The sequence below is a fragment of the Stegodyphus dumicola genome, chromosome 12 (assembly GCF_044657685.1).
Source record: "Stegodyphus dumicola isolate Sdum_Otavi_A_Nest chromosome 12, ASM4465768v1".
Classification (NCBI taxonomy): domain Eukaryota; kingdom Metazoa; phylum Arthropoda; class Arachnida; order Araneae; family Eresidae; genus Stegodyphus; species Stegodyphus dumicola.
In genome coordinates, this window is record NC_140779.1 from 59,205,040 (window position 1) to 59,231,892 (window position 26,853).

At 32.1% G+C, this 26,853-nt stretch overlaps 1 protein-coding gene across 8 annotated transcripts in view; it reads right to left on the reverse strand.

Moving 5' to 3' along the window:
- The window catches only part of LOC118187177 (terminal uridylyltransferase 4-like), a 150,401-nt gene that overhangs the window by 99,201 nt on the left and 24,347 nt on the right, over positions 1-26,853 (reverse strand). For 6 of the 8 annotated variants that reach the window (XR_015044449.1, XR_015044450.1, XR_015044451.1 and 3 more), the window contains exons 4-5: positions 22,700-23,964; positions 10,018-10,201 (exon numbers count right to left, since the gene is read on the reverse strand). Coding sequence is in view for 5 of the 8 variants with exons in the window: in XM_085827749.1 (XP_085683875.1) it covers positions 10,018-10,201; positions 22,700-23,964 (1,449 nt within the window). In the remaining 3 variants the exon portion in view is untranslated. The remainder of the gene's footprint in view (positions 1-10,017; positions 10,202-22,699; positions 23,965-26,853) is intronic. The other 2 variants (XM_085827751.1, XM_085827752.1) reach the window with 1 other exon arrangement.

Consider the following 26,853-nt stretch of genomic DNA (forward strand, 5'->3'; position numbering starts at 1 on the left):
CAGATTATGAGGTGCACCTGTCACCTCTTAAATTTAGCAACCGAAAAAGGGGCAGCTTCTTTACCAATAGATGTGGATAAACACATTATTGATATTTATCATTATCTTGAAAGGAGTTCTAAAAGGAAGGAAAAATTGAAATAGTTCCAACAGCTGTATAATACTGAAATGAGAAAAATTTTGAAATGTGTGTGCACGCTGGCTGTCTTTAAAGAAATGCTTATCTAGAATCCTCGATCAATGGAACCCACTTCTTGCATTTTTTAAAGAAGTAAATGCTTCGAGAGTTAAGATAAAAGACTCTATTGAAATTTATGAAATACCTAAAGTAAATGGAGATGTAGTTACTACTTCCATTGTTAAAAATAGGTTTGAGAAAAATAAAGTAATTTCTGCACCATTCAGCAATTCAACTGGAAGTTCTCAAAATAATACTGCAAAATATAAGCCTAAAGCTGATTCAAATTTCTCTCAAAATAAAAAAAAAAAAATAAAAATAAAATAAAAATATTGCTCAATACATGAAACAAACATTTTCCGATTACTGTAAGTTTATCTTGTGAAGAATGAATATTTATTTTTTTTTTCCCTTTGGACTTTAACAAAGCTTTTTGCTTTTTTTTTAAATTCATTTTGCCATCATTCGATGTTCTTAACACAGTTCTACAAAGCATATTTCCATTAATTCATGTTTTGCAATCAATGATTTATGATCTGTTTAAAGACATTTTATCAAAGTTTGTAAAACCAGTCTGTGTTTTGTCTTGTAATTCTATATATGATGTGATTTATGGTGAGAGAGAAAATCAGAAGAAAGATGAAGATTTGGTAATAGGAGCTGCAACTACAAAAGTAGTGGAAGAACTTTCAGAAGAAGACAAAAATAAGTTTTATCTTCATGTTAGAAGTTACTTCTGTCGAGTATGTGATTATATACTACATAAATTACCAGTCAACAATGAAGTGATTTTGCAAAGTTGCTGATGCTCTAGCAAATGCATCCTTTTCTAATATAAGGTACTTTTTGAACAGATTTCCTGTGTTACTTCATTATGTTATGAAAGAAGATGATACTGATGTTCCCACTGATATATTGAGTCGCAATTTTGTAGTTTACAATTAGAAAACCTGGATGAAGTTATAAAATCAGCTAGGATTGACACCCAGTGGAGTTTAATTGGAAAACTGAAAGGTGCTGAAGGAATTTTAAAATATAGTGAACTGTCTAGAATTATGTTGGCCATCTTGACAGTTTCCCATAGTAATGCAAAGTGTGAGAGGATTTTCAGTGTTGTTGCGAAAACAAGGACTAAATTTCAATCTAATATTAGTGATGACACATTAGAAAAACTTTTACTAGTGAAAGCAGGCCTACATGGCAATTGCTATGAACAAAATTATGAAGTTTTTTCCTTAATGAAAGCAAAATCTGCCACTGTTCATAACATTTGTACAAAAGTGATTAAAGTGTCTTTTTTTTTTTTTTTTTTTCCCCTTAAACGATGCAAGTAATAAAAAGGTTTTTTATGTGTAAGGTATTTTTGTGTTGCCTGCATTTAAGAATTAGTAACTATTTAAAGTTAATTCATTATTAAAAACCATATTTTTATCATTTAAAAAGTCTTTTTAACATTATGAAAAATCTCCCGATTTTTGAATGTCATAGGTTGGCAAGTATACATTTGGAAAGGAGGGAGGAAAAAAATCTTACATACTTCTCCTTTAAAGCATGACTGGGGACGAAGGAACCCAATCACCAAATCCTGGTCGTAATGAATTATTGTTTGCTACCCTTTTAGTTTAGGTACCACTTGTAGAATCACTTAGTTTGAAGGAGGAGATGTAAAAAATGTGCAATGCCTTGTTTAAGCATTTAGCGACACCATTGATGTAAATGCTTTTGCCCATGACTATAATCTGACCCACCTCTGTCCACATTTGAAATGATAATATCTGAGTTAGAATGAATTTCATGCAATGCAGCCTTTCTTTCTGTTACACTTAGATTCGGTTTGAAAGGAAATTAAATTTCATGTTATGGGTGATGAGATGTCTAATCACGTCTGTCTGTGAGTCTGAAATTTTACCGAGTTTGAATGTTTTTCCAGTGGGAGCTAAAATTTTTGGAATCGAAGGTTTTGAAATTTTTGAGAAGTTAAAACTATATATACAAACTCTTTTTCTTTCCTTTGATAAACTAACAATAGAAATATGAACTATTGGATTGGGTTTACAATGGGAAGATTTTTTTAAAATACTTAAACTGTGAAAGACTGTTAAAGGAAGTTTTGAGATTTATATGCAATCAATGGTAGCGAGTTTTCGACATGAATTTTGAATCTCATTAAGCTCAAATTAAATTCTGGATAATTGCTGATGTTTGTCCCTTATGATAGACTGAAGCAAGGCTAGTTTGCAATTTAGGAGAGTTTTTTAAATACAAATGGACAGTTTTTGATTACATTTAACATAAATGAAATTGGGAATAAATTTTTTATGTTTATACTTTAGTAACAATTGAAGGTGATCCAGAAATTTCTGTCATTTCAGGCATAATTTTGTGACAAATTTAAGCATTGAAGGCAAGATAAAAAATGAACAACAATCAGAAATAATGTGTTTCACGAAAGTCATTCTAATCTAGATATTATCACCTTAAAGGCTGACAAAGGTGGTCAAATAGTTGTCACAGGGCAAAAACGTTTATATTTAAACAAAAACCAGTATAACCTACCTCTACAGTTCTGTCACCTTCCAATATCTTAAAAATAAAAACTATGATAAATCTTCACAAATCCTTTTGATTCAACTATAAAAATTGCTTATTCCATTTGTTGCTATTTGTGCCATATTATATGCTCTACATAAGATTCATAAAAGTGGTATTTCATTCTGTCCTACTGTATTAAACTTAGGTATTGCCTCATACCCATTAGCTAAATATTTGGTTTCTAGGTTTTCTGCTTTGTTAGTTAATAACACATCATAAAAAATTTAATATAGCTTGTAACTAAACTTTAAAATATTTTTCCTGGAAATTCCATCATGGTTTCTTTTGATGAAAATCATTAATTGTTTGTCGAGTGCTGAATAACATTTCTAATTGTCTCATAGTATATAGGTGTAAATATTTATATATATATGTGTGTAATAAAAGCACTTTGCAACATTGAAGGCTTAGAAATAGTTTATGACATAGATGGAGAAATATGGCATTTTGTCACTGCAATGAAGAAAACTCAAGATGTAATGTTGGCATAGAAACATAGATTGTTGAATCCATAATAAACAGCAGGAAATTTGATTGCATATGCCAGCCAAGGCAGATTAAATCTTCATTTTTATTTCAGTAAACATGTTGTGGCCACAAACAACTTGGCACAGTACATGTGCTAATTTAAAATTTTTTACATTTTTGATAGCTTTATAGTAAAAACAGAGAGCAGCAAGCAGCTATGCCGGAGTGTAGAAAGAGAGTGCAGTTGTGTTCTAGATGAAATCTTAATTCAAAATGAGTTAGTTTTGGTTCTCAATTCATTTAATTGAATAGTAAATACTGCTGTAAAATTATTATTGGCTATTTCATCATCAGTCTTATGTAAGGTTCATATGACATGGGTTTGTCACAAAATGATGCAATGGAGAAAAATATTACTATTTTTAAAACAGAGAGAGAGAGGAAATAAACTATTTAAAATTAAGCATTAAGCGGCAATTGCCAATTTGAATTATTATTTATCTTTTACATTTTTTAAAATCTTACATATTGTAAAATATGCATAAGAAAATAAATCACTGATAAATTACTAACTAATCAGCAATAGTTCCTTAAATTTCTTTTTTAGATTTAATTATGCACTTTCCTAAAATCTGACATCTGCAGTCTGTTCTGCAATGCTGAAAATTCTGGACCAATCCTCTGCTTAGATTCTAGACCAAGACTTTGCATCCCTATAAGCAGACCGGCTCTTATGTCAGCTTTTTCTCCCACTTCTAGCTCCAGCTTCACTAACATGCAATAGTTGCTTGTTGACTTTGTCCATTGTTTCAAAGTATACATTGTATAACTGTTGTAAAATGCTTATTGCATTCATAATGTTGTTCCAGCTCAGCAGATGTATAGTTATAGTTCTAAGGAATCATTCTTTGGAAAATAAATTCATCCCATGTAAAAATTCTTTTGTGATTCTTCAAAAGTGCAGTCATCCACAATGCAGCATAATTGTAATGAGTAATCATCCATCACCACAAGGTTAACTTCAAGAGAGCTGATGCCTTCTCTTTTTTCTTAGAAAAATGTTTCTTCATTTCCACAACCTAAATCCACAGCCTATATATATGTGTGTGTCGTGGTTTGTTAATATATGAAATGTAAAAAATATTTTAAAAGAAAAATACATCGAATACCATACCAAACACAGTTCATATGGTTTACATGGTTCAAATTGCATTTCAGTTTTACAAAATTGTGCAATTCGTCGTAAATTTTCTATGAGATTTATTTTCAATAATTAAATAATAATAAAGAAAATAAGATCATTATGGCAAACAAAACAAACAAATTTTATTTTGAATAATTCAAATAATATAATAATGTCAACAAATTAGAGCAGATCTTTGATAAGCCAAAGGGAAACAAAAATTCAATTTATCAAAATTCTAAGGCACTAAAGTTTTACTTTAAAGGAAAAATAATTAAGAAGAAATATTTTGGTAGGAATTGCAGAGATAAATTAAAATAAAAAAGAAAGTTATTCAATTTTTTTTTTGTTAACTCATTCACATTTTAACTGGTTTTTAATTAATTAGGAATGGATCACTTGATTTGAAATTTATACTACACTCACATGCAGACTTAAGTGTTATATTTCATAGAAGATGTTTTATGCTTGAATATGATACTGAATATAATATCAAGTAAAAGCAAACTAAATTGAATCGATTGTGACAAATAAAAAGTAAAACACACAGAAAATACAAAGTAAAGTACTATGAAAAACTTTAACATGACAGGTATCTGTTCCAATTATGCATCCATGAATGTAATGTGCTGACTTAAGTGTTATATTTCATAGAAGATGTTTTATGTTTGAATATGATACTGAATATAATATCAAGTAAAAGCAAACTAAATTAAATCGATTGTGACAAATAAAAAGTAAAACAAACAGAAAATACAATGTAAAGTACTATGAAAAACTTTAACATGACAGGTATCTGTTCCAATTATGCATCCATGAATGTAATGTGCTACTGTCTTCAGAGGATATACTTTCAATAAAACTGGGGGAAAAAATCAATTTTGTTGAAAGCATATCCACTGAGCCATTTTATTTCAAGATCCCAACAAGCTCTATTTCAGTACTAGAATTGCATTCCACAATGCATTTCTCAAAACTAATTCTACCTTTTCTATGAGATATATGTTGAAGAAGTAATAAGGTAATATTTCAGACTGTTCAGACTGTTGTTCAGAAGAAGTAATATTTCAGACTGTTCCTAGGTTTTGCAACAAATCAACCAACACGTACTGAATATTGTTATAAGCCTTACAATAAGGAAAATGAATTTCCCAGCATAATAAAATCAGAGAGCATCAACCTACCAAATTAAAAAATTAGATTTTTCTTATAAAATTATTATCACAGTGAAAAAAATAGTTTATATTTTTCCATTATGCACCTCCCTTTCTTTCATAGACCATGCTTTTTGGTGCCTATAAAAGAAAAGCCAAATAGACACTGAGCACCAATGATAGTGCCTTCGGGATGTGCGTGCATGTGTAATATGTTTGCCACTTATAAACTATTCTTGTAACTAGAAATTGTTTACATTTTAAAAAAACCTGCCAAAATGCAGAGCAATATAAACAGACACACATACCAAAAAGCGTGGCAGGTGCATAATGGAAAAATAACTATTATTTTTAAATGATAACAAAATATGCAGAAAGCTCTCATTTTTTAGGAATAAACTGGCTCTAAATAGAATCTAATTGAAGCACAGAAACTAGTTCTTAAATGAAAATAGTAAAAAATAGCACATGCTGGGAGAAAATTAGATATCTATGCACTGTCCCACTAACAGTATTAGTATTGTTGACAAAAGACACCAAAGTTGAGCAGTCAATTCTGTGCAATTCTGAAGAAATTCAAATAAATAAATTATCAGTATTTGACCTACCTCATTTTTGCATTTTGTAGAGATGTTTTTATTCATTTTTACTATTTTGTTGAGTCCCCAGATTTTACAGGAAGCTCTGTTTACGATGTTAGAAGTACAAACCTCTCACAGAAGTTAAAATACAGGGTATTTATAAAGTCCCATTTTGATGTTTAATAACTCAAAAATAATAAAGATAGATTAAAATTAATAACATAAATGGTTAGATAGACTCAAAAAGTTTCATGACCCTTGTCAATGAACTTTCACATGTGCCCTTTTCGTCACAAAGAGAATATCAAGTTGATATTCAATTTCACGCCAGGTACCGGCAAGCATGTCGGCATCCACAGAGGCTATTGCGGTTGTAATTCTGGCTTTTAGGTCATCAATGTTCGACACTAACATTGTCCTTTAAAAATCCCCAAAGGAAAAAGTCCATATATCAGGTGATCTGGGTGGCCAAGGACCTCCTCGCCCAAGTGGCTGAAGCTCTTCTAGTTGTGGAAATACGAAGTTTTCCAACATGTCTAAGTATATGACTGATGAGACCGTCTTTACTGTAAAAAAGAAAGGCCCAATGACTCAATCATGCATTAGTCCACACCACACATTAACCTTTGGGAATCCCTTTGTGCCTCACGGTATTCATGGAGGTTTGGCATTAGTTGCCAAAAACAAAAGAGAGAAAAATGCAATTAATAAGCAGACGATATTTAGAAAAGTACAGATATTTAGACTGGGAAATGAAATTATCTGAAATTAACCACACGCGCAGATGATATTTACAAAAGTAAAGATATTCAAACCTGAAAAGGAAAATATATAAGTTATTCCATCCACAAATGCCATAAGTTTGTTTATATCTTCATTATTTTATGAGTTATTAAACATCAAAATGGGTCCTGGATTTTATAAACACTCTGTATATTAATATTCTGCCAGTCATGCCTAGTTTTACTTTTCCCCACTTAATAGATGTTAATTCCATCAACCAGACATTAAATGAACCAGAATGCAGTCATAGATGTGATTCTCCAGCCTTCCAACCACATTTCTTTTCAAATGGATAATATCTTGACCAATTTTTCTCACTGCACTGCCAATGTTTGTCTGTTTTCGAATAAAGTACTAATTAATACACACATTTTTGACAGTAGGCTGCCATAACTGAAAATAATTCATTGCTTGTTGTTCTGTAGAAGGCAGGTCCCAAATTTAAATAATTTTTTCAGAATGTAAGGAAAAAAAATCAGAAATAGGAGTTAATTTACATTTTTGTTCAGAAAAAAGTGATTTATTAAGAATCAATTAAAAGTTATATCAAACAAAAAGCACAGATATTATAAGCCTGTTGTTACATTACACTTATCCATAATGCTTAGCAACAGTTTCGTGGTGATGGGATATTATGTAAGTCCTGAAAATTATTATTCATATCTTTTAACGAAAAGATAATACAGGTTTCTGCTGCTTAAATCAATATCCTTCAGACCCCACCACTTATAGCTTTTAACAAAGAGATAATATGTAGGGTTCTGCTATTGTAGATGCTTAAATCAGTGTACTTCAGACCCTGTTAGACTGACGAGCAAATTATTGCTCTTTGCGTTAAAAGAATTGTCCTACAAATGCTAAAATTAATAATTTTATTAACTCTTAACATAAGGCACTACTTTTGCCACTTGAAGGTATTTAAAATATTATTATATTTTAAATACCTTCAAGTACTGATATTCAAATTAAAGTAACATAGTCTGAGACTACACACAAAATAGTCTAGGACTGGACGTCGAAACAGACAATTCTCAGAACCCACATATTTCCAGGAAACCCACAAAGCAGATTTGAATGTTAACCAGTAATCGATTATTGCTTAGATTGGGATAACGTGATCCTTCAGAAGCAGAACTTTTGTCTGATTGGTTGATATCTACCCTGGACAGAGCTGCAACCAAAACATTTTCAGCAAGGTTTCAAAATATCCCGTGTCACCAATACATCGTTCCGTAGCTAAGCGGAACTTCGCTTCCAATGGAGCTGTTTTGTTTCTAGGAATCATCCTGCTTAAACCAGTGCTACCAGAATCTCGTTTCTCAGAAAAGTCCTATTTAGCAGGGACTGTCGCTAGATGTGACAACCTCTTAATATGTCTTTTAACATTGACTTTTAAAGTGATTAAAGTTGATATAAGCTTTGGCAGAGCTGGCGATAAAACAGAAACTGCAAGCGAGGCTGCCAGAAGTTCTATAACATTTAAATTCTTGCCTCATTCTGTTGAGGACTACAGAGAGATTAAGTTACAGTAAAGTTTCAAATAATAATTGGTTAATTAACATTAAATCCCACAAATATTGTAATATTTTTTTTTTTTCAAAAATGTTAATAAGAGTTGAATATTTTTTTTTTCGTATCCCCACCCTTTTTTTTTTCTTTTTTGTTGAGAAGTGAGCATTGTAATTCTGTTAAAACCAATTGAGTTAATGTGTTTTACATCATTAAATCATGTGTTTTTTGTGCATGCATATTTACGAAAGTTAGCTCATCTACTGTGTGACATAGAAATCTCACAATTACAAAAGGTAAATATTGATGCACATCGCGTATATTATCGCTCTTTAAAAACATAATTCAAAGAATGCAATTTATGTAAAATTTTTCAAAACGTACATGAGTGCTTTACTTTTTCCATAGATATAACTAAGACAAAAGTTCACAAATTCTTAATGCTATTCTCACAGCACATGAAACACTGTTTAATGACACCAGAAAGCAAAAGAACAGTTTCAAAACTGTTTTGCGCTAATTGGTAAATATACCAGATGATAAGCAGCAGCATTTGATGTTCAGTGAAACATGATATTTTCAGAACAGGAACATGAAACATTCATAGCAGTACCATGCCACAGTGCATAATTTACAAAATGATATTGATTTTCCTTTGTTTGTAATCTTGGGTTGGGGCAATCTCACACCCCAGAAATCATGTTTTTGAGTTAAATTACAAAATATTAAATTAAGACATGTCACACAAAAATCATTTAACATTTTAAAAACAAACAACATTCGAACTGGTAAAAGGTACAGTCGAAAATCAGGAAGTCTTTTGCCTAAATTGGAACAACTAATATCTCAGAAAAGCCTCTTACGCAAAGAAAAATACTATGCTGCTACATAAAGTTGCATTTAAACAACCAGTCATCTTCTTTAGATCATGACATATGCTAAAACTACACAAAACAAAATGCTCTAGTTAAAAATATATAAAATTAACTTGATCACAAGACAGCACTCACTCTTTCCTATTCCAGCTACTCTCTCTTTCCTACTTCTGTCATCAATTACAAAAATTTTCCTGTCCATAGATAATTACAACTCAATTAACCATAGCAGTCTTCTATGGCAGTTGATGAAGTCAGCAAATTGTTACTCCGAAGGTATTTATATTTTGTCTCAGACTCTTAATATAGCTTTTGTGTATGCTGATGTCCATACAGAATCAGAGCACAAAAAAAAAAAAAAAAAAAGTTATTATGTAATGAATTACATTGTAAGCTAAAAGGAAGATAGACGCATTATATACAAGTAAATATAAAACAATAAATAAATAAAAAATGAAAGAACTTTATACAACACAGATTTTAAATGATATTCTACTTTTTTATAGTGATCAGGTATAGGTCTTCTTTACAATAATTTAAAAAAAAAAAAAAAAAAAAAAAAAAAAAAAAAAAACTTTATTTAAATCCTACATTGGCATTTTCTCTTCCAATTAGAATTGCAGAAATTATTAATTATATCTTACAATTATAGAAAAATCAAGGATTATATTATAAAGACATTAAACATACAAACCAGAAAAATTTCTTTTGATCACTGTCTTCAAGTCTTCCACAACCTTTCCTGCAATCTTAACAGAAACCACCCTATCTTTTTCAATTTTCTTTAAATAACCAGTTATAGTTTCTATTTGGTTAAATCCAGAAACAGAACTAAATCCTTCATCATTTTCTGATACATCTTTAAAATTCTCTTGCTCCTAAATAAAAAAGATAAGAATTGCAATAAACAAAATAAATACATTTAAATTTATACTTTATAAATTAAATTTTTCACCATACAGTTAATGAATTATAACCATAAAAAATATCGATTTGAGAGAATCTCTTATCAGTGTACTTTTTACGTATATATTCAAAAAGTTAAGGATACAAATGATGAATTAATACATATACAAATATTTACAGTAAAAATATCTATGTATCTAAAATTAGTTACCTTAACCCGGCGGAAGTCGCACCAAGAAAAGTTATTAAGAGTGGGCGCGCGGGGTATCACATACCCCAATATTTAAAATACGATAAAAATAGTTTCATTTAGTTTTAAAGCTGTTTTTCTTGTTCTTGTGTATTATAAATGCGTGAATAATAATTGGGTTTCAAAAAATTAATTTCCAAAATAATCTTAGAGTTAAAATTAAGATAAATGAAAATAATAAAAAACAAACATCATGCCCCTAAGTTTCATTGCATCTCTAATACACAATGCTTATTTTATTTCTTCACACTTTGAACGAAATACATTCATGTGTTCTTGGCACAGAATATTTTCACATTTTAAACATTGCATTCACGTTCTTCTGTCCTTTTCGCGAGGGCAAAAAATTTATCACATCTTTCATACTTAGTTATTTCGAATTTCATGTATTCGTTTTAATTCTTCATCAAAACTTCTGCTTGTTTTGCACGCAATATGTCAGTTTCTTGGTAAAGTAGTAATCTCTGATCTTTGTTCAATACTTTTTTTCATTAATTGTAATGCTAAGTCCTTCAAAAACAGACTTCTGTTTCTGGTCGGTGGATTAGCATTTGAATGTAATATAATTCAAGTATTTATTACAGCAACATTCAGTGCAGGAAAGAAAATTACCATTGGCCACCTCCTTGTTATTCTGGCAATTGAATAATTGGCTGACATTTCATCCCCCATATCCACTGCTCCTTTAGTCATATTATAAAAACATATAATTCCTGACGCTTTATTTTCTCCAATAGTATTATCTATGGTATGATCGTTATATAATGTTGAAAGCATAAAAACAGTTTTTCCTTTTTTAGGAACATCAGGAATTAATGTTTTATCTTTTTCGAAACCAAAACAGTGTAGAAAATATTCCTAGTTTCATCTTTAGTTTTCGAAATGCAATCTTCATCACTTTCAAATATTTTTAATAAATCTCACAGACGTTGCATCTCCAATTCATAGGGAGTCAGTATTTTTACCATAATGCAGATAGAAATTTTTAAGAATTTAATGTCAAGTACTTTAAAATCACTTGCGAGTAGAAATATTTACTGTTACACTCTATAAATAAATTTCTAAACTAAATGTTCACTCAGAAAAACACTTTCGCGGACAGGCGCGTGGGGTGTGTCATACCCCAGTTCCAACAAAATACCGATAAATCTTTTTCTGAAACAAACAGGCAAAGAAACTGTTCTGAACGTCAACCACAACTAGAAACTCAGCTACTGAAATTAATGCAGAATTTCAGTTTCACAAGTTAGGAATATTCTACTTTTATGTAGGTTTGGGGTATGATACACCCCACGCGCTTTCCCGCGGGTTAAGAGTTAATTCTTATTCAACTGAAATATTGAATTGTAAATCTATTTTGAATTATTGTGCATTTGTTGTTATTTATTTATTTATCACCTTTTCTGATGATTTAAGATAATTTAATGTGCATTTTGTCTAATCTTTAATTTGGAGTCACAATACTTACATACATGTAGTTGCTTTTTTTCCGCTTGCAATATTTATAATTTTGAAAACAAATGTTGTAACTCTGAATATAGTTTCACAAGAAGTTGATAAAGAAACTGGTGATAACTAACAGATCTTGGTAAAAAACGTTTGGCTAAAAGGTGGCAATATTTGGCAACTTTTTGTTAACTTGTCAATATTTTGGAAATTTCCAGAAAACACAATACAGGACGGCTCTGGTTATAAACAACTTTTAAATCCTCCTCTTCACTTACAATAGATTTTAACATCAGCTTTTCTTTCGCACGGATTCATTATATATAGAGCACAATTTTCCTTTCTTAGCTTGAACTTATATAATTGATACATGCATTAAGTAAAGCAACCATTTGAGCTCACGAGCAGCCGAGTGGTAAAGTCACTAAACACTGGTGGTTCGGTCGGGGGTTTGAATCCTGGCAAATGGGCTGGCTGCATGGGTATTTTCACGATTTTCCTCATGTGTATACGACCCAGTTTCCCTTAGAAAGTCCTCCATAAAGGCATCTCTCCTCTTAGGGATATAGCCCTCAAGTGCTTTACCATAATCAAATAAACCAAATTAAACTAAGACAGCCATTTAACTAACAATGGACAGAAGTCTCATATTAATTCAGATAAGAAGTTTTACCTATATATAATACAGATGGGAGATAAATAATACATACAGTACAAATTTCTTTCCATATATAGTAAAAAGATTTTGTAAATGATACTCAGTCAAATGACTACATTTAGTTCTGTCTAACTCAAGAATAACTCATTAAGTCCAGGGCTGGTGCTAGAGCTGGTATGACCGCACCAGATGGCAAAATTTAGGGTAAGCAAAATTTTTAGAATTTAGATAAGCTCCAAGCAATAAAATTAAGAGATGGCAAAATCTTAACCAACATTAAATCATTCTAAAGCAAGTTTTCATCTCGAACATGTCAAAATCTCTACTTGCTTCTGAAGCAAGTTTTCATCCCTCCAGTCAATTTGCTTGCAGCTCTTTCCTTCACTGAAACTAACTAGTATAAAGACTCTGAAAAAGCCCAAATGTGATCACAAATGGATAGGCGCACCATGCTCATTACACTGTAAACTTCGTGTTAATATGTTGAAGGCGGCAGGGATATTTATTGTTCTTTTCGTGCAGCGGCGCTTGAATTAGCTGTCCATTTTACGGCGCGACGCTGAGCCAAATTATAAAAATTAAAATTTTAATATTAAAAAATAAAAAAAAATCTGAAAGGTTTTGGATTTTAAATTATGTCTAACGGGACTTTTTTTAAGGTTTTGTGTGTTAACTTTATTTATTAAATATCATGTTCTATGTACTCAAACCATAAAATTCAGTTCAACAGCAATATTGCAAAATAATTTTAAAATAAGCATATCTTTAGAATTTCTGGATACACACTTTCACAAGATGGAGATAAAAATGTTTTTTCTGTAAGACGTTGCCATTACTCACTTTTAAATCTTTGAAATTGTTATCAAAAATTCGTTAACGTTTAACAAAATATGAATAAATAATAAAACAAATTTAAAATTCAAATTGGGGCTTCCACATGCCCATATTCTATGGAAGATTCCGTTATTCAAAATTTGATGGCTGTAGGTACTATTGTTTTATCACAGTAAACATACATACTTTAAAACTTACATACTTTCATATAAATTCTTCATTATTTAATTTTCTTAAATATAATACAGGGCTCTAATATTTGGTGGCAACAATTTGAAAAAGTGATTCGCCATTTATAGTTTTTAGTGCAAAACGTCAAAACGAAATTAATAGTCCTTCAGGCCCCTTTGGACTAAAAATTATAAAATTAAAATTATAAATATAAAATTATACAAAATTAAATTATTATATTATAAAATTATACATTTTGTAACATAATATAATAATTGTATTTTTTATATACAAGCATATTTCAGTATTTTTTTATATACAAGCGTGACCCATCGGTGAGTCATGCCGGCCCGCGGAACAATCAAGCATGACCCAACAGTGGGTCATGCCGCCCCAAGGAAAAAACAAGTATGACCCACCGGTGGGTCAGGCCAGTCAACATGTTAAAGAATGTCTCAAGAATGACTTTACTATGACTGCTCACATCTTTTAAGTGCAAAGCTTCCATTACTCCATAAGTCACATTCTCTGCTGCGTCAACAACTTTTAAATTACGAGGGCTATCCAGAAAGTAGATTACGTTTTGGAATAAAAAAATAAACAAAGTATAGGAAACAAATTTTATTATATACAGATGAAAGCCACACTCAAATACTACTTTTCTACATAGTCACCATACAAATTAAGGCATTTATCGTAGCGATGTACGAGCTTGGAAATTCCTTCGTCGAAAAATTCGGCCGCCTGCGCCTTCAACCACTTCGTTACCTCTTCTTGCAGCTGTGCATCGTCATCAAAACGCTGCATAGCCAGCCACTTCTTCATTGCTGGGAATAGGTGGAAGTCGCTCGGTGCCAGGTCGGGACTGTACGGCGGATGAGGAAACAACTCCCACTTAAAAGATTCAAGAACTTTACGAGTGACATTTGCCGTGTGGGGCCGGGCGTTGTCGTGATCAAGATCTTAGAGCTCAACATTCCTCTGCGCTTGTTTTGAATTGCTCTTCTGAGTTTTTGGAGAGTTTGGCAATACCTTTGAGAGTTTATTGTAGTGCCTCTTTCCAGGAAGTCCACCAAAATTACACCTTTTCTGTCCCAAAAAACAGTCGCCATCATCTTCCTTGCCGACATTGTTTGCATGCATTTCTTGGGTTTTTGGGGAGAACTTGTGTGCCCCCACTGCATTGATTGCAATTTCGTTTCACAGTTCACATGTTTCACCCATGTTTCGTCACCAGTAACGATGCGATCGAGTAAAGAGTCACCATCCTTATGGTAAGCGTCCAAAAAGTTCAACGCTGCAGCCATTCGCTGATTTTTGTGGTCCTCTGTCAAGATTTTTGGAATCCATCTTGCACAAAACTTGTGGTAACCAAGCTTTTCGCTGATGATTTCGTGCAACAAACTTCGCGAAATTTGTGGAAAACTCAAAGAAAGTTCCGTTATTGTGAAATTTCGATTTTCACGGACTTTAGCATCGACTTTTTCGAGAAGTTCGGCGGTCACTATGCTGGGTCTCCCACTTCGATCTTCGTCGTGAACATTGGTTCGGCCATTTTGAAATCTTATGACCCACTGACGCACTCCACCTTCAGTGATAATGTTGTCCCCATACACTTCACGAAGCTGCCGATAGATTTCTATCGGTTTACAGTTTTTTGCAGTCAGAAACTTTATTACTGAGCTCACCTCGCAGGATTTTCAATTAACGCAGACATTTCAAACCGTCACAGTATCTGAACGGAGCACAGCACGAACCTCTCACTAGCACGGCTAGATGCAGACTGAGCTGCGCAACGCTCTGACCCCAAGATGGCCGCGCTAGCCCTGCCCCTAGCGGACACAGACGGAAACGTAATCTACTTCCTGGATGGCCCTCGTATTACAATAATTTTAGATTAACAGTACACTCAATGGTTGCCAGGAAACCCCTGCTTCATCAAAAGGACCTCAAACTGCAAGGTCCAAGTTCTTCAATGAAATGGTTGCATAATTTTTTCAGCCCTTTCTTCAAATGCTCTATCATTCAACAAATTTGACTGAATGAGAACAAAATTTGCCATATCACAGCCAATACCAGTCCGGGAATTGCTTGAAAAAATACAACATACTAGTGCTTCAAAGTTTAGTGGCCTTTAGAATCTATACAAATGTAAAATAGGCTGTCAAGTTTTTCTAATATCTAGCCTGAATTATCCTAAACATCAAGAAATGCAAGAAAAGAAAACCCATTGTCTACTGGTCACAAAGTACTTCTAATTTAATAAACCTGCTGTGGTATTGACTGTAATATAAAGTTCTTCTGTTGGAAAAGCATCAAGTGTTGTTGGGGAAAATTAAAATGCTGTGATTTAAACATTTATTTGAATGGTTTAGCTGTTACACATTTTACTAGTTCATTTAAAAACGCAACAAAATACATGATCTTGTTAACCAACAGATAATTAAATTTTTTCTTAAAAATGAAGCAATTCTTTATTCATTAATAAATGAACTTAAAAATGTTTTTAATAGTTGTCAAACAACAACTGATTATAATATTAATTATTTTGAAATCTAGTATGTAATATTATTTTTACTATGATAATAGATTAAAATTTTATGATATTAGAAATTTACTTTTTAATAATCATGCTGATTAAATTTAATAACAAATTTTAATTAAGAAAAATTAATAAAATTTAATGTAATAATTAGTGTAATTTTGAACTATTATAAGAATGAGATAAATGCAAAAAATGAATGAAATAATTTTGTACATTAGTAGAGAAAATATAAAAATTGTATTTTGAGTAATCATACAAAAAATATGAAAGTTTTTATACACAGTACTGCTGTAATGAATGTTAAAAAATATTAATAATTTATGAGAGAGTAATTTTAATAAAATTGATTATGGATAATGTAATTTAAAAGTGAAATGTATAAAAAAGTGATATGAATGTTAATAATTAATCAATAAATGAATGCGCAGAATAAAGTAGTAGGAAGTACTAATTCAGAAATCACAGGAATATTTTTTACCTTCAAATAATAGTTCCTTTTGTCCTCTCATATAAGAAAAGGTTAGGGCTACCATTTTTAAGAAAGAAAGTAATATTTTTTTATAATTAATTTTTTACTATGAAATACTTTTGTACAGTTCCCAAAGATCAGTTACCTTATACCAGGAATAAAAACTTTTCCAGCAACCCTTAACCACTGATGAAGTAACATATCAGCCAAAGAGGATTTACCTACAAAGGAATGCTTTTAAAAAGGACTCTTTCAGGATTGGCTCATATTTACATTACAAATGTGAAAAACCACAAAAATCAACTATGCAACCAGGCCATTCGCCTGAGCTCAAACCCAGGTTGAATTACCAGTCCACTTGGCCATTGGCAGGACTATGAGAATGAATTGAAAAGTACGAAATAAGAATAAAGCCACAATTTTAGTAAGATATTGCAATATTTATAATGTTCAAAGGCAAATTATAAATAAGAAAATTTGTATAGTAAGATATTTGTGATTTATTAAAATGTATCAAAGGAAGTATTGGATATGTACAACTTTATACTTATGGTTTTCTGTTAAAAAATATGGAAGACCTTCCTTGAAAATCAAAATAATTATTTGGACTTCGCAAAAACAAGGATTTTTAAACTGGACTGAATACTGAAATTGAAATAGAACTTTAAAAAAAAATTGTATGATTTTTTTTAAAACATAATGCTCAATATTTATATTCTAAGTTATTCAAAAATTATAATTTTATACAAAATTTTGTGATTTATACTTTTTATATTAGAGTACTTTTCTTCATTTTTCAACTGTTTTTTCTCTAAACAAGCCTTTTGCTGCTAGTTCATGAAACACTTATTTTTTATACAAAATAATACAAGCATGTAATAGACTGCTTCTGGTCTATTTCTCAGCAAACCTATTAAACACATGTAAAAATTATGATGCAATGAACAAAAACTGAGAACTTTCCATGAGAAAAGGGCTACCAAACAAATAATACACAGATATTTGCTCACTTTCATCAATCTGAACCAGACAATGAAATAAAAAAACAGCAATTTCCATCCTTTCTCAAACAAATAAATAAGATTTTCCATTTTTCTAGAAGAATCCAAAGCAACTTTTAAGTTAGCTCCATTGTTCCAGGAAAGCAGAGTTGTGAGTGATAATGTTGATGCTCAGCACGTGTTAGCTAATACCCAAGTATCATATTTTCACGTGAGCTTGAAATAATGGATGCTTGGAATAGATTGCTTCTGGTTCATTTTCCAGCAAACCTAGTAAACACATGATGTAAAAATTGAGATGCAATGAACAAACACCGAGAACTTTCCATGAGAAAAGGAAATGAAATGCTACAGGAAAGCAGAGTTGTGGGTGATGATGTTGATGATGTATAAGGTGCTAGCTAATAACCAAGTACGACATTTTCATATGAGACAGCCATTTACTTTTGTAGTGAACAAGAAAATGTGTTTTCTGTTCTTTTTCTTTCATTTTTTGTTGATCATTTTATCAAATACCAAAAGATTTCAGCTAACATACCACAGCTTGATGTTTCTACAAACCATCTTTCTTTTTTTCCTCTGCTGAAGTCATTCACCATATTTTTCATTAATTTCTTTGGTACTTACATATTAACCCAATGATCTTGGCACAATGTGGTGACATTTTACAGATGGAAAGGAAACAGTTGTTTAAGTCATGAATGCAAGTTGGTGGCTTTTGTGACTTTTTTTTAAAGATTCCCAAACTATTGATATTTATTGTAAGTTGGAAAACATTATAAATATATGAAATATGGAAATATGCTTTAGTAATTTAATATACAAATTTTAATTATAAAAATATTATGTGATACATGAAAAAATAAAATATTAAAATTTTTCACAAATCTTTCTATAATTTTTTGGGGGTTTATTCTTCTCCTCAAGTACACAGTCATCTGTTTACACATAAAAAAACATTAGACAATTGACAGACATAATGCAAACTCTGGTAACTATCAAACGCTTCTTCTTTTTATTCAATTTGGACATTCTGCATTCCTAAAGAAATTTTATCACAGGGTCTTCTGCCTCTGGCAAATTCCACATGCACATATTTTAAAATTAAGTTTAAAGCATAAAATACCAAAATTTGTTTATAAAAGGCACTGGAATACAACAAAAAGAAAGCATGCTAAAATGGTGACACTTTGTTGATTGAAGGTTTGTTATAAGCATGGTTGTGAGTTTGGCACATTCTCAAAATCTGGTCACTTCTACTAAAGTGGTTGCGATAACACTAAGTACCATTTCTTCTGGGTTATAAAGGAAAAAAAAAATATGACAACACAGAAATGTAGTTAAAGTGACATACTGTATTTCATTTCTTTGAGCCTTACAATATAACTTCTTTATCCCTATCATATCCATACATATGGCATCCAGAAAATGCATAGAGTGTATAGTGTGGATACAGATGACTTTTACCAACCATTCTTTAAATGCATAACCATTGATCTCCATAGTAGCCAACTGTAACAGCTGGATGGAAAATAGACAGTCTCTTAATAATCTTCTTCCAGTCAATTCAGCACGTAATGATGGTTGTGAAAATGTCGCTCAGTGGCATCCCTCTAAGCCACAAAGAAGTTTATATACACTGCTGGCTATTAAAACTGCAACACCAGGAGGGAATGATCTGACGAATTTCAAAATCACAAGAAAGGAAGAAGTTGGGATATGCAGATGATTAGTATTTCAGCGCATTTAGACGACGCAGGAAGGAGAAACCACACCTGAAGCACTGCCTAAAAGAAAAGTTGTGAAGTGGATTTCTCATTCAGAAAGTGTTTTCTAAGGTTGGAGTTTGCTCAGAATATCGTGTTATGCCTCGAATAAGAAAAGGAAATGCTTACGAGCAAGTTTCGAAATTCAATAGTGGTAGGATCATTGCCTATCAAAAATGTAGATTATCGTTCCGTGATGTCGCTGGTCGCACTGGTCGACATCCAACCACTGTCATGGAAATATGGAATCAATGGATTACTGAGGTTCATAACTGAACGACATACAGGATCTCAATGCCCTCCCATGACTAATGCCTAAGAGGACAGACATATTATGAGGTTAGCCCTGCAAAACCGTACGACCACATCACGGACCACTAGCCAGAAATGGGCATGTTTGTAGCACTCTCAGCATCAGCTTGTAAGGTGCGTCGACGTTTTCAGCAGCGTGGACTATCAGCAGGGTGACCATTACTCCGACTTCCCTTGACAATGCAGCATAGAGAGAGATGGCGTCTCTGGTGTGCCAAGCGACAGAGCTGGGTACAGGAGCGGCACTATGTCACGTTTTCAAATAAGTCCCAGTTCTACGTGCAGTATTCTGATGTCCTTATACGTGTCCGAGGAAACCACACTTCACGTGCTTGCATTCGATATCGGAATAGGGCCGTGGCCCTGGTGTGATGGCTTTGGAAGCCATTGGGTACACGACACACACATCTCTAGTTCGGATCAATGGGAATTTGAGCGCAGATGGGTATATTTCTGACATCTTACATCCAGTGGTTGTACCCTACCTTTGAGGCCTCAAAACGCTATGTTTCAGCAAGGTAATGAAAGACCACATGTTGCATGTCGTGTTCTGACCTTCCTCGATACTAAGGGTATATGATTGCTGTCCTAGCCTGCACAGTCTCCAGATGTGTCACCCATTGAAAACATCTGGTCATGGGTTGCTGAAAGACTGGCCTGCCACCTCTCTCCAGCTAATACAGTTGATGAAGTGTGGCATAGACTTGAAGCAGCACAGAATGAGTTGCCCATTTCTGTCATCCAAGCCCAGTTTGACTCTATGCCTAACCAGATAATGATCGATTTAGCTGCATGGGGTGGCAGCTGTTTCTACTAATTTCGCACCCCTATAAACCTCCAAAATGCTCATTAATTTAATCATTTTGTCTTCATGCCATACTGTTTATGGGCAATATATATCTTTTTTGTATTTGCTTTCGTTCACGGTGTTGCAGTTTTAATGGCCAGCAGTGTATGTGGTTTATACTACAGAGACAAAGAATCCTCAGAACTGCCATTTGTTGATGGTCAGCATACAACAGCATTAGACAGTTTAGTGCCCTTTCGTAATTAGTGCCAGTTAAATCTTGCAGAAAATGCTCCTGTGGTAAGTGTTGGATTTCATACGATATGTAGTTTGTATTTCATGTACTTTCATTTAATTTTATTTACTTAATGTCGTTTGGCCACTAATAAGTATTGTTAGTTTTGTTTCTTGGAAGTGGCAGCAAAACAACTTAGAGAATTAGCAAAAATATGTGTTTGTAATAAGTAGACTTATTAAAAGAATATTTTTTATTCACATGAGTGCTGCATTTATTAAAGATTCAAACTTATTTTCAGTAATAATGAATACTTTAGAATATGTTTATTAATCTCTAGAGTCTGTGATACGTTGACTGTGTAATAGTTTATTTTGATGTGCAAGCAAACATTTTCTGGTACCCTCAAGGGCACAAGAGAGATGTTTGTTTGAAATTCTGAAGTATAAAAATGTAAGTTCAAGCAGGTATTAAAGGAAAAAAGATTCACAGAACTGCATTTACAAAATCCCTCAATGTTTTAGAAGAAATTATAAAGAAAAGAGATGTATTCTTCTGAATTACAGTTGGAACTTAACATTTTGTTTTGAAAGTTGAATGTTTGGAAGATACGCACATACATTCTGAGTGAAAACTAAATTGAAGCAAATTTTGATGCTACTGAAGATCATCGAGACAAGGCTGTCAGAATCGAAACTGAAGTGAAAGGTATTCTTCAGAATCTACAAAATGTAAGTACTTCAAACTTGATTTTGAATGAATCTTAATGAGAATGCATGAAAACATACATTTAAACTTCCTAAGCTTGAATTACAAAAAATTTATAGTGACATTAAGGAACGGTTTCTTTCATTTTTAGATTCAGTTTGAAAAAATTGACAAAGATATTACAATTTCTGACAGTGATAAAATTCATTATTTATTACAAGAGCACATGACTCAAGTGCAAGGGAGGTTATAGAAAGTTTTCCCATTACAGCTGCTAACTATCCAAAGGCCATAGAATGTTTGAAGGCTCGTTTTGATTGAAATGACTTGCAAGAGAATTGTTGAAATTGATCCTTAGAAATGCAAATTAAAGTAATTCTTCTATTAACTTGTGCATTATATGATAATTTGGAACTACAAATCCAGGCTCTGGAAACCCTTAGAGAGGCACTAGAAATAAAAGTGCTGTACTTCTTTATCTTTTAGTTGAATCTTGCTTACCTGAGGATTTTTTAAGAGCCAATCAAAAGAAGTGCAAATGTTGACCATGGTCCAGACCCAAAACGTAGACTGGACGGTTTATTACAATTCTTAAATCAGATACAGAATCTGAAGAACGCATAAATTTAGCTATGGCTGGTTGATTTTTCAAAAGAAAAAGTGTTTATTTTTAGAAGTTCTCTAGATTTATAATAGGCTGTTTCCCAACAACTTAAAGTGGAAGAATGTTGGATTTCATATGATATATAGTTTATATTTTATACTTTCATTTAATTTTATCTAGTCAAAATTAGTGTTAGGTTTGTTTGAAACTGTATATTAATACTAATCATTGATCCTGATGGATCAAAAATGTGTCTAGGCATTTATTCCTAAATACATATGTAATTTTCCTTATACTTCCATAATGCAATGTACACAATAAGATTAAAAAATTGCATGAATAAATGCAATTTTTTAATCTTATTGTATACACTGCATTAAATATGATTAAAAACACATTTTTAAAATTCTTTATCATAGTACTTTTTTGGACATATACAAATAGCCAACAAAAATTAGCATTACATTAAATAAAAATAATGGTGACCAGATAAAGCAGCAGCTTAAAATTTTGAAGCTGTTCAGAGAAGGTTTACTAAGGCGAAAATACAGTTTAGTAATCCTAAAATAATCGTTTTTGCAAAAGCATGCAAAAATTTAAGTTTTAAAGTAATTTTCTAAATAAATATGTAAAAAAAAAAAAAAAAAAAAAAAAAAAAAAAAAAAGGTTCAATGAAAAACATACTTTTTCTAACAAAGATTCCTTCTCTGAGTTTTCAGATAAAACAGATGGAAGTAAATTCAAGGAGTCATTTGAAGGCTTGGGAAGAAGAGGTGGAGGAATATAAGGCATCTCCAAATTACAAGTTTTTTTATCTATTTCAAAACAATCTAATGAATCAATACAATTTGTGTCAGGCAATTCTGGGCACAAACTATTATAACTACTAGAATTTATATCTATAGCTAGTATTTCTTTTTTGTGCTCTTCATGCTCTGGCAATATTGATGAATAAGTACACTTTGAGCTTTTGTTACTATTCAAACTTAAGGAAGGTGAAATTGAAGGGACTGAATTAAATGTACTGCAGTGTTCACTTTTATTATTGCATACAGAAACTTGTAGCTGGTCATTATTAAATATTATAGTCCGAGCAGTTCGAAAATCATTCTTTAAAACGATAGTACTGTCATCTGAATTTAATTCTCGGTTTTTGCCTTTATTAGGAGCACTTTGATTCCTCATCACTTTCAAATCACTGTCATTCCTAACAATTGCTTTTTCTATAGAAAACTCATTTATCTGCACATTATCACCTTCATCAAAATTTTTATAACAATGATAGTCAGAATCTGTTTCTTTCCTTTCAAATTCATTAATTTGTTTATTAAATATCTTTTTTTCAGAATATTTGCTTTCCTGTGAAGAGGAAGGCTTTCTTCCAGCTGAACTAAAAGAATTTACATGAACTTGATGACTTTGACTTCTCACACTTTTTGATTCCTTGTCTTTCCTAGAATTACTTTTATGAGAACTAGGATATTCTTTACCAACATGATTATTGTTTTTATGAAAACAGTGAGAACTTCTTCCAGGAGAATATGAATTGCTTCTTTGAGCCTGATTATGATTTTTATAACAATTAGTAGGATCTGTTTTTATCCTTTCTGATTCACTGAATGTCCATTCATTATCAAATTCTGTTTTCTGAGAAGAAAAAGACTTACTTTTTCGAGAGATAGGATGGTCTTTAACATAACCATTTTTATTAAAATTGTTAGCAGAACATGTTTCTACCCTGTTCAGTTCTCTGGCACTTCTGTCATCTATTTTTTCTCCAGAAGATTCTTTTTTCTGCTCAAAAGGTAAAGCTGTTGCAGAAGTTTGATAATTATTACAACTTTTATTACTATGACTATTTTCTTCAATTTTAGATGTAATTTTGCTTCTGTTTACGAGCTGCGACTTTTCTTTACTTTTTTCGTCTACAGAAGTATTTGATACAGCAGCTAAAAGAAAAGAAAATATGTGTTTTATGTATAAGTAATAAAAGATTCCAGTTTGTCATAATATAATTTACTATATAGAACACATAATTATAAACATACACAAAGCTACCTATTAAAATTGCTACATTGTAAAGGAAGTGTACAACAAACCTGAAATTTACAAGAAAGTTAGAACATGCTGGGTTATGCATATTACTAGCATTTCATAGCAAGCTTGTATAATGAGAAAGAGTAATGATACCTCAAATCAGTTTGAAAAGCTAGACTGAAATCTGAATTTTTCATTCAGGAATTGTATTCATTAGTTGTTTTCGTGTTGGATGTCATGTTATGCTTCATGTAAGAAGAAAGAACTCATATTGATCTAATCTTGCAAACAAATTGTAATCTATTGGGGCTATAGATTATTATATTGTGTAATTACTGCTCAAACTGGTGAAGATCCAATTACTTTTATGAGAATTTATTACCAATGGTTGCAAGAGAGCCACAGTCAATGAACACATGGTTTCAATGGCCAACACATACCAATGCCTAAAATGACATATCTTGTAACGTAGGGGGTCTTCAATCCATGTCTCGCTGAAGTCATTTTAGTGGCCACACATTTGAATTTGAAGAATTTTAAGAAATTCTGGTTTCAAGAAAAATTGCCTTGTCAGCTTTTTGTCGTAAAATTTTTTTTCTCTTATTCTTGATATTTAAAACATTCTATTCACATGCCTGATATTATTTGAGATGAAATTTTCTGAAAATGACAAATTTTAGGCAGTTTGCCTTATTTGGAACGACAATGTCGCTGTGATGAAGGAATACAACATTAAGAGACATTATGATACTAAGTACAGTGAGAAATATTCTGCATTGTAAGGTCATTTTCGAAGTGATAAGGTGAGTGAATTAAAATCAAAACTAAATTTTCGGCAGTCATTCTTCGCCACGGTGAATAAAGAATCTGAAAATAGTGTTCATATTCATTAAATGATAACAGAAAAAAATTGCTAAGCATAAAAAACCCTTTGCTTAAGAAGTATTTGCAAAAGAGTGTTTTTAAAGTGCAGTTGATGTGCTTTGTCTATCATGGGCTCATGCCATATCAAATACAGTCAAAAAGTCTTTAATCCAGACTCGTTGATTCTGGATTATCGGCTTTTCCAGATTATAGATCATCAATTTAAATCTGGTAGGATGGCATGCAGAAATCATAAAATTAAAAATATGAAATCGTCATTTATAAAATAAAGAGCAATGATGATCTAAAGAGTATCAAAATTTACAAAAAATAAAGCTTAATATTTATTTGTTTACTTTATTAAACATTTCTTTCAACGTGTGGATGCATAAAGCATACATTACGCATAGTCGAAATTAGAAAATTGCAACCAGAAAAACTATTTGATTTGTATTCGTGATATTTATAATGACGAGGAATTTGATTTAAATCATATCAAAGACGGAGTACATTGAAATGAAATACTACATTTAGTAAAAAATTATAAGCCGAATAAAACAAAAACATCTGTCCCGAAGACAAAGATAGTGCTAACAGATCAACTTTCAGTTCATTGCGCACCGCAACGTTCCCCCCTTGACCAATATTCGTCAAAAATTTTGGATGATAAAAGGAAGAAAAACAATACAAAAAGTCATATCGAAGTGTGTTCGGTGTAAGAGACACTCGGCGAAAGCTTCTGATACAGTGCCTTGTGTCCCAGAAAATTGAGTAAGAGATGCTTATGCATTTGAGGTGACAGGTGTTGATGTAGCAGGACCACTTAATTTAAAAGAAAATAGAAAAGCTTGGATCTTGCTTTTTACCTGTGGAGTTTATCGTGCAGTTCATTTATAATTAATTGAAAGCTTATCGACTAATGGATTCTTCTTTGGATTTCCAAGATTCCCAGTACAAAGAGGACGGCCTAGAGTAGTATACAGCGACAATGGCACAAATTTTGTATGCGTAAGGAATTTACTCGGATCTGTTGACTGGAACCAAATTATCAGAAGTTCTTCGACAATGAAAATTCAATGGAAGTTAAATCCACCAACCGTAGCATGGTGGGGCGGCTGGTGGAAGAGACTGGTTCAGATGATCAATAAATTATTGAGAAGAGTCTTGGGAAAAGCATTACTTTCATATGAAGAAATGTTAACTATCCTATGTGATGCAGAAGCAAATATCAACTCCAAACCATTAACATAAGAGTCAGAAGATTCCACCGATTTATGTGCATTCACTCCATCTACGTTTATTCAGGATGTGCGAACTGAGGATGTTTCGGATCTGGACAGTTTGGATAAAATCAACTTCTCGAAAATATGGCAATACCATCAAAAATTACATGTAGAATTTCGTCAAATATTTAGAGATGAATATCTTGGACTGTTAGTACATTGACCAAAGACCATACCTTCGCGAACCATCCAGAAAGATGGTTTAGTGTTTGTAGAGGACGACAGAAGGAAAAGAACAGATTGGCCTATAGGTCACATTGTAGAAACGTATCCTAGGAAAGACAACGAAATACGTGTTGTCAAAATGAAAACTGCAATGGGGAAACTCCTAAAACCTGTGAAATGGATTTATTCTCTCAACCTTGATAGACCTAACTTGTTTAGTGACTTGACTATGAACAGAAAGAACTCTGCCGATAAGTCTGGCAGTGATATTAACTATCATACTAGATATAGACGTAAAACCTGTTATGTATTTTTAAATTGTTATACAGTACAAAGTCCGTAATCTGGATTTGTCGGGACTTCGGTGTTTCCGGATTATAGATCATCAATGTAAATCTGGTAAGATGGCATGCAGAAATTATACAATTAAAATATGAAAGCACAATTTATGAAATAAAGAGCAATTATGATCTAAAGGGTATCAAATTT